General features: G+C 40.0%; 1 protein-coding gene across 7 annotated transcripts in view; it reads right to left on the bottom strand.

Moving 5' to 3' along the window:
* The window catches only part of C5H18orf63 (chromosome 5 C18orf63 homolog), a 100,397-nt gene that overhangs the window by 12,038 nt on the left and 73,900 nt on the right, over window positions 1-14,459 (bottom strand). For 6 of the 7 annotated variants that reach the window (XM_075826485.1, XM_075826484.1, XM_075826488.1 and 3 more), the window contains 4 exons: window positions 8,802-8,898; window positions 5,968-6,050; window positions 2,926-3,109; window positions 1,236-1,994 (listed from right to left, as the gene is read on the bottom strand). In XM_075826485.1, the coding sequence (XP_075682600.1) occupies window positions 1,236-1,994; window positions 2,926-3,109; window positions 5,968-6,050; window positions 8,802-8,898 (1,123 nt within the window). The remainder of the gene's footprint in view (window positions 1-1,235; window positions 1,995-2,925; window positions 3,110-5,967; window positions 6,051-8,801; window positions 8,899-14,459) is intronic. The other variant, XM_075826486.1, reaches the window with a different exon arrangement.

The following is a 14,459-nucleotide window of genomic DNA, read 5'->3' as shown; positions in this document are numbered from 1 at the left end:
TGGCGATGTTAAGGCACAGCAATACAGTCACTAAAATGGTGTCCGGGCTGTACAGTTTAGATTATACAGCCAGCCAACTATCATCTGCCTGTATAAATAAATCATAACATCACAGTGCGCTAACAAAAGAGCACCCCAACCAAATGCAACAGGCCAGACGGACACCAGAGAGAATGCCACCTGGAGGAATAGGGAAATCATAAGGTTACAATGCAATAACAAAATACAACAGGCCACGTGGGAGAATGAAAAACAGCATAAAGATATAGATCACTAAAGGCACAGTGCATAAATAGATTATATTTGGCATGTGTACAAATATACAAAATGTGCATCACAGGTGCTTTAAGAATTGGAAATTCTCCCCCACACTCTTACATAACCGCCCCTCCCCAGTTAAATCTGTGCCGTCCCTTACAGAAACACAATTCAGAGCAGACCAGGCGGCCAACTGGAGACAGTACCTTACTTTAGGAACAACTTAAGACAGGGTGGATAGACAAAACTGGAACAAGTCCTTCTTAAGCTTTACGGGGAGACAGGCACAAAACAAGATACAGACTCTTAGAATCACCGGTCCTGAATATCCCACCTGGTTTGGACCACTGGCTGGGCATGGATGGGCACGGTAACAGGCACATGGACCATGCATTAAAAGGTGTAGTCCACTAATATGCATTCCCCATATTGAACAGTAGGACGCCCAGCTCCAACAGAGACTCTCCCTTGGTCTCCGACCCTCCTTTATTCTGGCACAGGAGCAACAGTAACGGCAGCAATAGCTCTTTCTTTCTCCTGATTCCACAGCAGCTCTGGCATTGAAGCAAGCCTCCATCAGGTGAAGGCATGGGTCAGGCTCTCAGAAGGGACCGGCCGCTGGGGCCTATTAATGCACACAGCCCAAGTCCCTTTTGGCCCACTGGTCAGGGTGAACTTGGTCTGCTCAACAGCCCTAAGATTCTTCATGCCAGCCCACATGTGGAACTTCTGGTTGATGAACACCTCCTCCCCAGTAGGGTACACAGAGGCGAAGCCGAAGCCTCTCTGAACCAGACAACCATTCCTCGGATCCCTTTCTGTCTGATTCTCTGGAGTCATCAACTTCTGGATCCACTGCACAGTGCATAATAAACGCACCATATTTTGGTATATGTACAAATATACAAAATGTGCATCACACTCCCTTTGGCAATTCTCACCCACATTCTTACATTACCAGGAAACCCAAAACTTACATTTACCTGTATATTGTCTTTAAATCCTTGACATTCAGCAATCATCTTATTTGATGTCTTAATACTTCCAGCAACATTGTGATTTTCCTTTCTTACATATGAAATCCAAGGAATTATGTCATTTGTGCAGTTTAATTTGCAGGAATCAATAACTTGTGTGTGAGAAGATTCAGCATTCTCTGGGTTGGAGTCAGACATGTTCCCAGGACTAACACTAACGGAAATGCAAGACTGCCTTTCTGAAAGAGTAGATTGAGAAGACAGGAGAGTAGTATTTTCCTTGTTACTTTTCATTTTTATAGCTTTGCATACATTGCTTGTTGTGGTCCTCTTTGTATCAGAAACCTGAGCAAATAATTTTCTGCTTGGCATAATATCTTTCAAATTGGAGTTGAGGTTATCAGAGACATTAGAACCAACTAGAGCTGTATTACCTTCAGTAATTTTCATGTTATCATTCTTGTTAATGTTTCCTATCTTACCACGGAAGAAGGGCACATATTTTTGTACACTTTCTGATTTAGTTGAACATACAGGATTAGATAAATTGAAATGCTGAGATCCAAGAGGCACTGTAACTGATGTCATGTGTTTTACATACAATGATGTTGGAGGATGCTCAAACTTTTCAGAACGTTGTAATGATTGGTCCACTGAAATAGTCTTCTGGATAATTCCTGTAGAATACATTGTCTGGTCCGAGTATTTGGGAACCTGTTTTATTGTTGCAGTTAAATTATTCAGGCGTTCGTTACTACCCTAGGAATGCAAAATATTTCAGATTACATCATTGTTTCTCTTTATTTGATAAATTAACCGTCATATTCTGTCATCGTTGTGCATTTGTTTAGCTGTGTGGATTGTAAGTTTATGGACAGGGCTCCTACCTAATATGACTTGTAAACACCATTTCACTTGTCTTTTGTGCTTGTTACAATGTGTTATCTCAATATTATGCTATTTAAAAACACCATGGAAGTTGATGGCATGATATAAATAAATAACAATAGTATGTCTGTATATGGCGATAGTTGGCACAGATCATGGGGAATAAAGTCTTACCTTCTGCCGACTAAACCAGCAAACCTGTCACGTTAAAGGCTGTGTAAACCTTTGAAGACTTTTTATTTCTTTTTTTACTAAAACAATGTATTACAGTGTTTAGTGCAACTTTGTAATTGTTAAAACATATTTTTACTAATTTAATACATTGTTTTAGTAAAAAAAAAAAGTCTACAAACGTTTACATAGCCGCATGTTGTCCTATCTGCAGGATATGGACAGGAAGAGCTGGGCAGATTGACAGCTACCTCTGTATGCACGCTCACACAAGTAACATAAAAATATATTAGAGGGATCGTGGACACACACAGCCACATTCAGTACCCGTAATATTCCCACCCATACTGCGGCTGCTTACATATAACGTTCTTTTCAGTCACAAGGGGAGCTGCAAAGGATTCCTGCCCTACCCTATTTACATCACCTAAGCAACTCCATGAAGAAGAATCTCTGCAGACGTGTAACACATTGTACAATAAAAAAAAAATATGTCCTCAATTGCTATTTCCATGAATGTACATGTTTTTCTTAATATTAAACATATATAGAAATAGTATTTTTCTATTTGGTTCGAGTGCCCCCTTGTGGCTCCATTAAGTAACTTTTAAACATATTCAACGTGTGTTACCTGTGGTAGAGGTCTTGACAATTCTTTCATGGGATAAACTGGAGTATTAGTCATGTTTACCGGAAAACCACACAAATAAGGCATTTTAGACTTGAGGTCATCAACAAAGGTATTCAGAACTCTTGTCAAATCTGCCCATGGATAAAACTGAATAGGCTGGCTTCTTAGGCAAATAAAGGGATATCTTTAGACAAAGATTAAGGCTTGACAGTTATAGCCACACAATAATAATGATTAAAATGTACAAAATATACATCAGTGACAATTATTTATAAATAAATGAACATTTGCTATATGTTCCAAAAATATTCTTTTTTAATTACATAAAAATCAAATGTTTTCTGGGAAGAAAAACTGTGTGATCCTTATATCGAAATGCACAAAGTCACGGAATTGATTGGACTTAATTTAGTCCGAGACTAAATAATCTTTTGCACACAAATATTAAGGAACTGCAATATTCTAAATGTAAGCAGGGAAGTCACAGGGAATTCAAATTCCTTACATCTCCCCTGCAGCATCTTAATGGTCAGTTCACACTGAGTTTTTTGACACAGAAACTGGGTCAGAAAACATGCCAAAAAACCTCAGAAAATGCCTCCCATTGATTTCAATGGGAGGCGGAGACGTTTTTTTCCCGAGAGTGGAAAAACCGTCTCGCGGAAAAAAGAAGCGACATGCCCTATCTTCGGGCGTTTACGTCTCTGAAATCCCATTGACATCAATGAGAGGCAGAAAAAGCGTATTTCACGGTGGTTTTGCCTGTGGCGCTCAATGGGCCAGAGCGAAAAACACGGTGAAAAACTCCTCAAAAAACGCAGCAAACGGCGTGCAGGCAGATCAAAATCTGCCTGCAAAAAGCTCTGCCTAACAGGCTGCAAGAGACTTTGACCCTTTCGCTGCTGCGCCAATTTTCACACTTTTGACGAATTAAACCTGAATTATAAAATATAAAAATCATATTATAATCGCATACCTATATATTTTATGAAAGTAGACACCTTACACATTGTCAAAATTCTACCTGGCACTTTACACTCATGGGCACCTTCATGCAATTTTGCATCAAAGCATAACATTGTTTTTTTAAAGAAAATGCATACAATAGTCATGTTTGTGGCTACAAATCTGACTCAAGGAAAACCTGAGATGCACTATACTTCTGAAAAAGAAAAGTTCAAGATGTGCAGAGTTCAAACATGCTATTTAATGCCTATGTTAGAAAAACAACTGTTCCCTTAAGGTCGCTATGACAACCTGTCTAGCTTCTGACTGGTTCTTCTTTTACCTTGAGCCTATCCCTCTTCTCTGTCCTTCTGCCAATCAGCTGTTAGGTTGTATTTATACCTGTATTTTCCCACCAGTCTTTGCTTGAGAATTTTCCTATCTCCTGGTTTCTGATCATTCTCCTGACTGCTCCTGCACTTCTGTTTTCTGAACCTCATGTGTGAAGGATTTGCCTGACACAGCTTCTGTGTCGCCACCCGTGGTTAATCAGCCTGCATCTGTTCCTAGGTCTGCTAGAGTGACTCGATCTGCTACCACTCAGGCTGGTAGGCTGAGGAGTGGGAGAGCCTATCGCAGCCTGGCCAGACGGTTCTAGCTCCCGCCCTTGGTCCACTTATACCTTCATTTGCTGCTTGTCCTTTGCCTGTGATTCTCCTGTTTCCTGGCTCTGCTGTTCCTGCTGTTACTATTGACCTCTGCTTCATATTGACCCTGGCTTGACTGACTATTCTCCTGCTCTGCATTTGTTACCACGTACACGCCTGGTTTGACTCGGCTCATCAACTACTCTGTTGCTCACAGTGTTGCTGTGGGCATCTGCCCCACATTCCTTTGATTTTGTGTTCCCTTGCCTTGTTTGTCTGTCGTGCACATATTGAGCGTAGGGACCGTCGCCCAGTTGTACGCCGTCGCCTAGGACGGGCTGTGCAAGTAGGCAGGGACTGAGTGGCGGGTAGATTAGGGCTCACCTGTCTGTCTCCCTATCCTGACATTACATCATGTATACTGACCTCGGCTTGTCTCTCGTTAACCCTCCGCTTACCGATTCTGATTATCCGCTCCAGGCTGGTTTTGACCGTGGCTTGTCTGATTACCTCTACTCCGTTTCTGGACTTTCAGTTAACCTATTGGCTGTCTGGTTTCCAGCTCAGGTTTGCCTACATTGCACCTTTTATCCAAAACTGCACTCTGTTAAGACAACCTGGTTTCTAAGCAGCAAAGTCCATCCCACCTTGCGGTCGGCTCTGGTAAACACCTTAGAGTAGCCTTAGACAATGTCGATCAGAGTGGTTACAGATTTGAGGTTGCGAGTTTACGTGCATGCTCTCTCCCGGCAGACTCCAGCAGCCTTGAGGTATCGCTCCACTTGCATTTCCATAACAGCCTATGTCTTCATGCATTTATCTTTACATAATTACCAAAAATGTGTCAAATACACGGTGTGTGAACAGAGCCTAACAGGGGGCACTGTGGCTAGTGGCACTAATGGAGACATAGATGGTTGGAAATAATAGGGGGAATTTGGCTAGCATTAAAGCGGGACTCATTGTCTCACACTAAAGAGGCCACAGTGACTAGCACTGCTGTATGGGAGACTATGGTTTTCATTGATATGGGGCATTGTGACTATCACCGTTCTATTTTAAGCCACTTAAAGGATAAATCCAGGAAAAACTTATATTCGTGTTATGCTTAGGGCAGTCTGAATGACTGGTACATGACATAGGAATTCTCTATTTAGTGCCCTTTGAATCCCTGTGTCATGCACACCTCTTTAGTACCTACACTACACTAGGCATAACACAGTGAAGCAGTTTTACCAAAGTACTATTATTATTGCGGTTCTTGTAGTTCAATTTAGAATGTGGCCCTTGGACCAGAAAAGGTTGTGTAACCCGTTCTATAGCCTGTGTCCATGCTGCTGTTCCCCTGCTCCTCAAATACGTTTCAAATGTGTACAAATATTTATATGAATGTGACTTCACATACAATGCATGCCTGGTTGGTGAGAAAATATTGACCAATTTAGGATACGTAAAAATCTTCTCTCCAATAAACTTGAAGTAAACACTGCAGTATATCACATCTTCAGACATGTGTGGAAGCTCATACCCATGCTGGGGGAAAAATCAAAATGTGACAATGTTAGGCTCCATTCACATCTCATTTAGCCATACAGTTTGCATTATGCATCTAGAAAAAAAACAACAACGTTTTATGGGAGACATATAAGGAATAGTATATGCTGTGTGACTGGTATTCTTTGTGTTTCAAACACATTTTGTAATAAAAAGTTGGAACTATATATATATATATATATATATATATATATATATATATATATATATATATATATATATAGTCAGGCCCTATTTGCCACTAGACACTGGGGGTGCAGTGCATAGCGCTTCTAGCAGTGTGGGGGGGGGGGTGGCTGCTGGATGGTTTATTTAAAAAAAAAATTAACTATGTGAACTGACCTACCAGCAGTTAGGTCACTCACAAGCAGGGGGGGTTTGGGGGTGGTGGCTAAACCAGAGCTACTCATACTGAGTGTAGGACATGTCCTCTGTTCATGGATTGGACAGAACTGCTCACGTGAGCTGTAGCCAATCCAAGAACAGTGGGAATGTCTCAGACTCAGGACTGGCATGGAGACAGGAGGAGACAGAAAGAGAGGCAGCAAGAGGAGAGAAGGAATCTCTGCCCACAGCCCGCCCCTGCAAGAAGCCTGTCAGGAAGGGAGCTGGTAAATGCCTCATAGAGAATCTGTCTGCTGTTTGTGCCCCCATATGCGCCTGTGTGTGTCTATATGTGTCTGTGCATCCAAATCTGTCTCCTGTGTGTGTATATGTGTGTGTGTGTGTGTGTGTGTGTGTGTGTGTGTGTGTGTGTCTCTGTGTGGTGTATATTTGTGTGTGTATATATGTCTCTGTGTTTGTATGTGTATATGTTACAATATGTTTGTATGTGTCTCTGCCTGTATTTCTCTGCCTAAGTGCCTATATATTTGTCTGTATGTGTATATGTCTCGGTGAGTGTGCATCTACTACATTATCTGTACTCAGAGGGTTATCACTGTGTGTTATCTGTGGTGTTACATAGGACTGCAGGAAACATCCACTACATTATCTGTAATCAGAGAGTTATCACTGTGTGTTATCTGTGGTATTACATAGGACTGCAGGTAACTACTACATTATCAGTACTCAGAAATTTATCAATGTGTGTTATCTGTGGTGTTACAAAGGACTGCAGGTAAGATCTACTACGTTATCTGTATTTAGAGAGTTATCACTGTGTTATCTGTGGTGTTACATAGGACTGCAGGTGACATCTACGACATCATCTGTATTCAGAGAGTTATCACTTTGTGTTATCTGTGGTGCTACATAGGAATGCAGGTAACATCTACTACATTATCTGTACTGTGTATATATGTGCCTGTGTGGGTATATATGGGTCTGTATGTGTATATATGTGTAAACCAACAAATGACAGCTGAGAGCTGTCACTAATAAGTTAACTGTCACGGACCCAGGAAGGTTAGTGTCACTAATGGATTTTTTTGTGTGTTTTTTTTACAGGTTCAGTAGTTGGACTACTTTGGATTTAGGACTACTTTGATGATGGCGCTTTTCTTTTCAATAAAATGGTTAATGAGGGTCGTGCAGGGTTTTTTATTTCAATAAAATATTTTTTCTGTGTTGGTATATTTTCTTTAACATTGTTACTACTGCCTTAGTAATGGCCACTCTCAGTAATGGATGCTGTGTATCAAAGGCGGGGCTAAGTGTTAGCCGGTGAAAAGGCTAGCAGTAACCCCCCCATTATTAACCCAGTACTCACTGCCACCAGGGGTATCGGGAAGAGCCATATACGATCCAGTACCCGACTAAATGACGTGATGGACGGGCACCAGGGCGGCCGCAAGCTGGTGTTATCAGTTTCATTATTTATTATGGGAAAGACCAAAAACCATGGCTTTTCCCAAACTGGTAATGCTAGCCTGCTGCTATGTTGTATCTGGCTGGTAATAAAAAACACGTAGTTTTTTTTTAAAATAAAAAATAAATATTTGAAAACAATTATGTGGGGTCCCCTCAATTTTTCACAACCAGCCAGATACAACATAGCAGCAGGCTAGCATTAGCAGGGTGAGAAGACCCATGGTTTTTGGGCTTTCCCAGCCTGCGGCTGCCACAGTGGCCGACCGTCACTATAGATGGTTGGGTACTGGATCGTACCCGGCTCTTCATGGGTAATAATGGGGGGGTAGTGTTAGCCTTTTCACTGGCTAACACCAAGCCCCGCCTTAGTAATGGTGGCTGTCAATCAGAGAGTGGCCATTAGTAAGGCAGTAGTAATAATGTTAAAAAAAACAAAAACACGGACACATAGAAAAAATACCGTATTGAAATAAATAAAAGCTAGACAACCCGCATTAACCATTTTATTGATAATAAAAAACGCTGTCATCGTAATTGCCTTCAATTCTGAAGTAGTCAAACAACTGAACCTGTAAAAATATCACAAACCAACACAAAAAAAACATTAGTAACACAAAAAAGTAAAACAATTATTATACTTACCTTTCCTGAGTCCAGCGCTGAAGCCGGAATGTCAGCGAGCTACGCTGTTTCTGTAACTTCCGGAGTAATGGGGGGTGTCAGCACTAAAAGTGCCTAGGGCAGCACCAACTCTACATATGGTCCTGTAGCTAGTATATATTGGTCTCAGGATGTGAGTATGTGATTAGGTGTTTATCTCTACAAGCAGCTCACTGTATTAAAATTTATATTTTTGTGGATAATGGTGCTGAGCATTCCATTTATTTATTTAAAAAAAAATAACTGAACAAATCTCACCAACGCTTTCCAATAATTCTGAAAGTCTTTGTAGGATTTAAATGGACATTCTGGTGGGATGTCATAACTGAAGTGTACGATTTTGCCCATCTTCATACTGTCATAATGAAATACGAAAATGAGAGTTATATAAAGGAGTATGGAAATCATATGGAGGATAACGCCGCTCCCAGCTGTTCAACCCCTAAATGCCTTGGTCAATAGCGGCATCGAAGTGTTTTGACAAGTAGTGAGCTCTACACACTCTCAATGACAGTACTGATTGGACAGTGTCAGAGTATGTAGTGATACGGCCCTTGAGGTGGAATGGTAGTACTAAGTTGTCCATTTATTTACACTTTTCTAGGAGAAATAACATAGTACCAGTACAAACAAGGATTCTATAAGAACAAGCTACAGAATTGTTAATTCATAGAGAATGCAAGCATTAAGTAAAACAGACATCAGGAGACTGCTCACAACAGGGCCACTTTAACGACTTAAAACATTGTAAACATTTTAATGTGGTTGTACGCACTGGACAATCTATTTTTGTTAGAAGGTCCCACAAGTTTAAATTAAAAAATTACCAAAAAACTCTAAACAGTAGGCTAATTAATGCTAGAAGCCTAACAAATAAAATTGATGAACTGGAATTGATAATGTCAGAGGAAAAGTATGACATAGTGGGTATTACTGAGTTCTCACTGGATGATGGCTATGACTGGGCAGTCACTTACAAGGTTACAGTCTGTTCAAAGACGATTGTTTAAACCGAAGAGGGGGTGGGGTTTGCCTTTATGTAAAGTCCTGTGAAAAGCCTTCACTATAGGACAATTTATGTAAAGGTAAATGATCATGTGAAGTCTCTATGGGTAGTACTACATGGAGGGAAAAAACATAATAAAATACTAGGGGTTTGCTATAAGCGACCAAATATAACAGAATCCACAGAAATTCTACTGCTAAGGCAAATCGATAAAACTCAGCAAATCATAGTGATGTAGTTATTATGGGGAACTTCAACTCTACATATCTAAATTGGGAGACTGAAAGATGTGGATCTTTGGAAACAGGTTTTTGTCAATAATAAAAGAAAATTTACTTTTTTCCAACTAGTGCAGGCCCAATTAGAGGGAGGGCTCCTATAGGCTTAACCCCTTAATGACGTCACGTATATGTACTTGACAGCGTTAAGGGGAAGTATGGAGCAGACACACGGGCTGAGCTCGCTCCATACGTAGCGGGTGCTGGCTGTGTAATACAGCCAACACTTCACTGCTACGGGCAGAATCAAAGATCACTTTGATTCCACCAATTTAATCCACTAAATTCCACAGCCCATCCCAACCGCTGCATTTAAATCATTAGAATCAGGGGGCAGCCCCTTCTGACGTGCTAACGCCCCCCCCCCTCCTGCCGTGACGCGATCGCAGGGTGCCGATGGTCGTCATGGGAGTCCGGTGGCCTAATGAAGGCCCCCAGGTCTGCCTCTGGCAGGGTTTTAAAGGAGACTGTCAATAGCAATATACTGATATATCATGCAAGCGATCCAACGATCACTGGTTCAAGTTCCCTAGGGGGACTAATAAAAATAGTAAAAACAGTTAAAGAGCTTTTTAACCCTTATCCGCATGAGTAAGTAACTATATGTTGTCGCGGACAGCTGACACTCCACTCTTGCTGGCCAGCGGTCCTCTGCCGCTGATTTCGGCGAATTAACCCCTAAAATGCAGCAATCGGTTGCAATTGCCGAATTTTAGGGGTTTCTAGCTTATCGGCAGACTCTGGTCCGAAATCGCGGGGTTTACCGATAGTTAGCATGGCAAACGGAGGCCAAACAATGGCCTCTGTGTCTGCCATGGATGGAAGCCCATCAGGACCAACCTCCAGCTGGTCCTGATAGGCTTCCTGTCAGAGTGACAGGAAGTCACTGTGTCGTTGCCGATGCACACTGTCGGCAACAAGGTGTGCATCGGGAACTGGGAGGTCAGCTGTCCCCGACAGCTGACACTCCAGTGTTTCCGATCAGCGGCTCATCGCCGATGATTTCGGTAATTAACCCGTTAAATGTGGCGCCTGATTGCGATCTCCACATTTAGGGGGTTTGTAGCACATCAGCAGCCCCCATGCAATTGTAGGTGTTGCTGATGCTTGTGATGGCATCCGGCGGCCGGGCAACGGCCTCCAAGTCTGCCATGTATGGAAGCCTATGAGGACCAGCCTCTGGCTGGTCCTCGTAGACTTACTGTCAAAGTGACTGTGATGTCACACTGACAGTTGGAATACATTACACTACCTAGATAGTGTAATGTATTCTAGCAGCGATCAGAGCTGCAGGTAAAAAAAATAAAGTGTAAAAAGTTAAAAAATAAGTTAATAAAAATGTTTTATAAAAGAGTAAAAATAAAAGTTTTTGTTTTCCTATAATAAGTCATTTATTATAACGTTAAAAAAGTACACATATTTGGTATCGCCGCGTTCGTAACGACCCAAACTATGAAACTATAATGTTATTTTTTCCACACGGTGAACGCCGCAAACAAAATAAATGGAAAATTATGTCAGCATCGCTATTTTTTGGTCACCACCCCTTCCAAGATATAGAATAAAAAGTGATCAAAAAGTCGCATTTACCCCAAAATAGTACCAATAAAAACTACAACCCGTCCCGCAAAAAACAAGACTTCCCACAGCTTTTTTGACTAAAAAATAAAAAAGTTACGGCTCAGAATAACGTGTCTCAGAAAATAAATTATTTTATAGAAACGTAATTTTATTGTGCAAACGCTGCAAAACTTAAAAAAAACTATATACATATGGTATCACCGTAATCATATTGAGACGCAGAATAAAACTAAAGTTGTCGTCTTTCCCGCACGGTGAAAGACTTAAAAACAAAACCCCAAAAACAATTGAGGAATCACAGTTTTTCCAATTTCAGCCCGCAAATTATTTTTTTTCAGTTTCCCAGCACATTTTATGGTACTTAAAATGGTGTTAATAGAAACTACAACTCTTCCCGCAAAAAATAAGCCCTCACACCGCTAAAAAAATTATGGCTCTTGGAATGCCGGGAGAGAAAAACAAAAATGAAAAAGCAAAAGAGGATCAGTCCTGAAAGGGTTAATTAATTTCTAATAAAAAAACATTTATGACCACATATGGGGTATTGCCGAAATCGGGAGAAATTGCTTTACAAATGTTGTGGTGCTTTTCCTCTTTTATACCTTGCGAAAATTAAAAAATTCAACATTTTAGTGGACAAAAATGTTGATATTCATTTTCACAGCCTAATTCCACTAAATTATACAAAAAACCAGTGGGATCAAAATGCTCACTTATACCCCTAGAAAAATTCCTTGAGGGGTGTAGTTTCCAAAATAGGGTCACTTTTTGGGGGTTTCCACTGTTTTGGTCCCTCCGGGGCGTTGCAAACCCGAAATGGCACTGAAAACCAATCCAGCAAAATCTGCGCTCCAAAATCCAAAAGGCACTCCTTCACTTCTGAGCCCTGCAGTGGAACCAAACAGCAGTTTATTACCACATATGGGGTATTGCCATAATCGGGAACAATTGCTTTACAAATGTTGGGGTGCTTTTTCTCCTTTATTCCTTGTAAAAATGAAAAAAATTTATGTTTCCACAGAAAAAAAGGTGATTTCCATCTTCACAGACTAACTCCACTAAATTCTGCAAAAAAACTGTGGGGTCAAAATGCTAACTATACCCCTAGAAAAATGCCTTGAGGGGTGTAGTTTCCAAAATGGGGTAACTTTTTGGGGGTTTCAACTGTTTAGATACCACAAGACCTCTTCAAACCTGACATGGTGCCTAAAATATATTCCTAAAAAAAGGAGGCCCCAAAATCCACTAGGTGCTACTTTGCTTCTGGGGCCGATGCTTCAGTCCATTAGGACACTAGGGCCACATGTTGGATACTTCTAAGAACTGCAGAATCTGGGCAATAAATATTGACATGCGTTTCTCTGGTAAAACCTTCTGTGTTACAGAATTTTTTTATTACAAATGAATTTCGTCAAAAAAAATGACATTTGTAAATTTCCCCTCTACTTTGCCTTAATTCCTGTGAAACGCCTAAAGGGTAAAAATACTTTCTGAATGTGGTTTTGAATAGTTTGAGGGGTGCAGTTTTCAAAATGGGGTGATTTATGGGGACTTTCTAATACAGAAGGCCCTCAAAGCCACTTCAGAACTGAACTGGTCCCTGAAAAAATAGCCTTTTGAAACTTTCTTGAAAATGTGAGAAATTGCTGCTAAAGTTCTAAGCCTTGTAACGTCCTAGAAAAATAAAAGGACAGGAAAAAAAATTATGCAAACATAAAGTAGACATATGGGGGATGTTAACTAGTAACTATTTTGTGTGGTATTACTATCTGTTTTACAAGCAAATACATTTAAATTTCGAAAAATGCTAATTTTTGCAAATTTTCACTAAAATTTGAAGTTTTTCACAAATAAATATTGAATTTATCAACCAAATTTTTTCATTAACATAAAGTACAATATGTCACGAAAAAACAATCTCAGAATCGCTTGGATAGGTAAAAGCATTCCAGAGTTATTACCACATAAAGTAACACATGTCAGATTTGAAAAAATCATGTGTGTCCACGAGGGATTAATGTTCCAAAAATAAACAATATTAAAAGTTCAAAAACCCCCTCTTTTCCCATTTTTTTCCTAAAACAATGTTAAAAAAAATAAAAGTTAACATAACTGGTATCACTGCATCCATAAAAGTCCAAACGATCACAATATAGCGTTGTTTAACCTGCTCGTGAACACAGTACAAAAAAATAATGCATAAAACACGCAAATTTTTTGGTCACCCTAGCTCTCAAAAAAAAGTAAAATAAAAAGTGATCAAAAAGTCGCATGTACCCCAAAATCAGTACTGGTATCCATAAAAACTGTAGATCGTCCTGCAAAAAATAAGCCCTCACACCGCTAAATTGATGGAAAAATAAAAAAGTTATGGCTCTGTTTTTTTTTAATCAAATATTTTTTTAACATAAGTGGTAAAACATTAAAAAAACAAATACATTTGATATCGCCGTAATCGTATCATCCCATAGAATAAGGTGAACATATAGTTTTTACTACTGAAAAAACGAAACCCCCCCAAATATGGCGTAATCACTGTTTTTTGCCCATTTCAGCCCACAAATATTTTATTTTCAGCTTCCCAATACATTATGCGGTAGAATAAATGGTGCCATGAAAAACTACAACTTGTTGCGCAAAAAACAAGCCCTCATACGGCTATGTCGACGAAAAAAATAAAAACATATGGCTTTTGGAAGGCGGGAAGAAAAATTTTTAAATACGAAGATTGGCTGTGTCCTTAAGGGGTTAATATTAACCAGTAAAATAACAAAGGTGCAGGTTGGGGAGCACCTAGGCAAAAGTGACCATAATATATTAAACTTCCACTTGAACTGTCTTTCAATAGGAAGTTTTTGTCGTAGAGCCACAAAAACACTGAACTTCAGGCAACGTTTGATCAGCTTAGAGATGCCCTTAAATTCATTGACTTGGATAATGTCCTCAAAAATTTTAGATATTAAATGGGATATTTTTAAAAGCATCTACAAGGTAAATACCTTATGGTAAAAAAAGGGTTAGGAACAGGAGTAAACGATTGTGGATAAATAA

This window comes from Rhinoderma darwinii, chromosome 5, assembly GCF_050947455.1.
Source record: "Rhinoderma darwinii isolate aRhiDar2 chromosome 5, aRhiDar2.hap1, whole genome shotgun sequence".
NCBI classification, from domain to species: Eukaryota; Metazoa; Chordata; class Amphibia; order Anura; family Rhinodermatidae; genus Rhinoderma; species Rhinoderma darwinii.
This window is presented reverse-complemented; position numbering and strand designations above follow the sequence as displayed.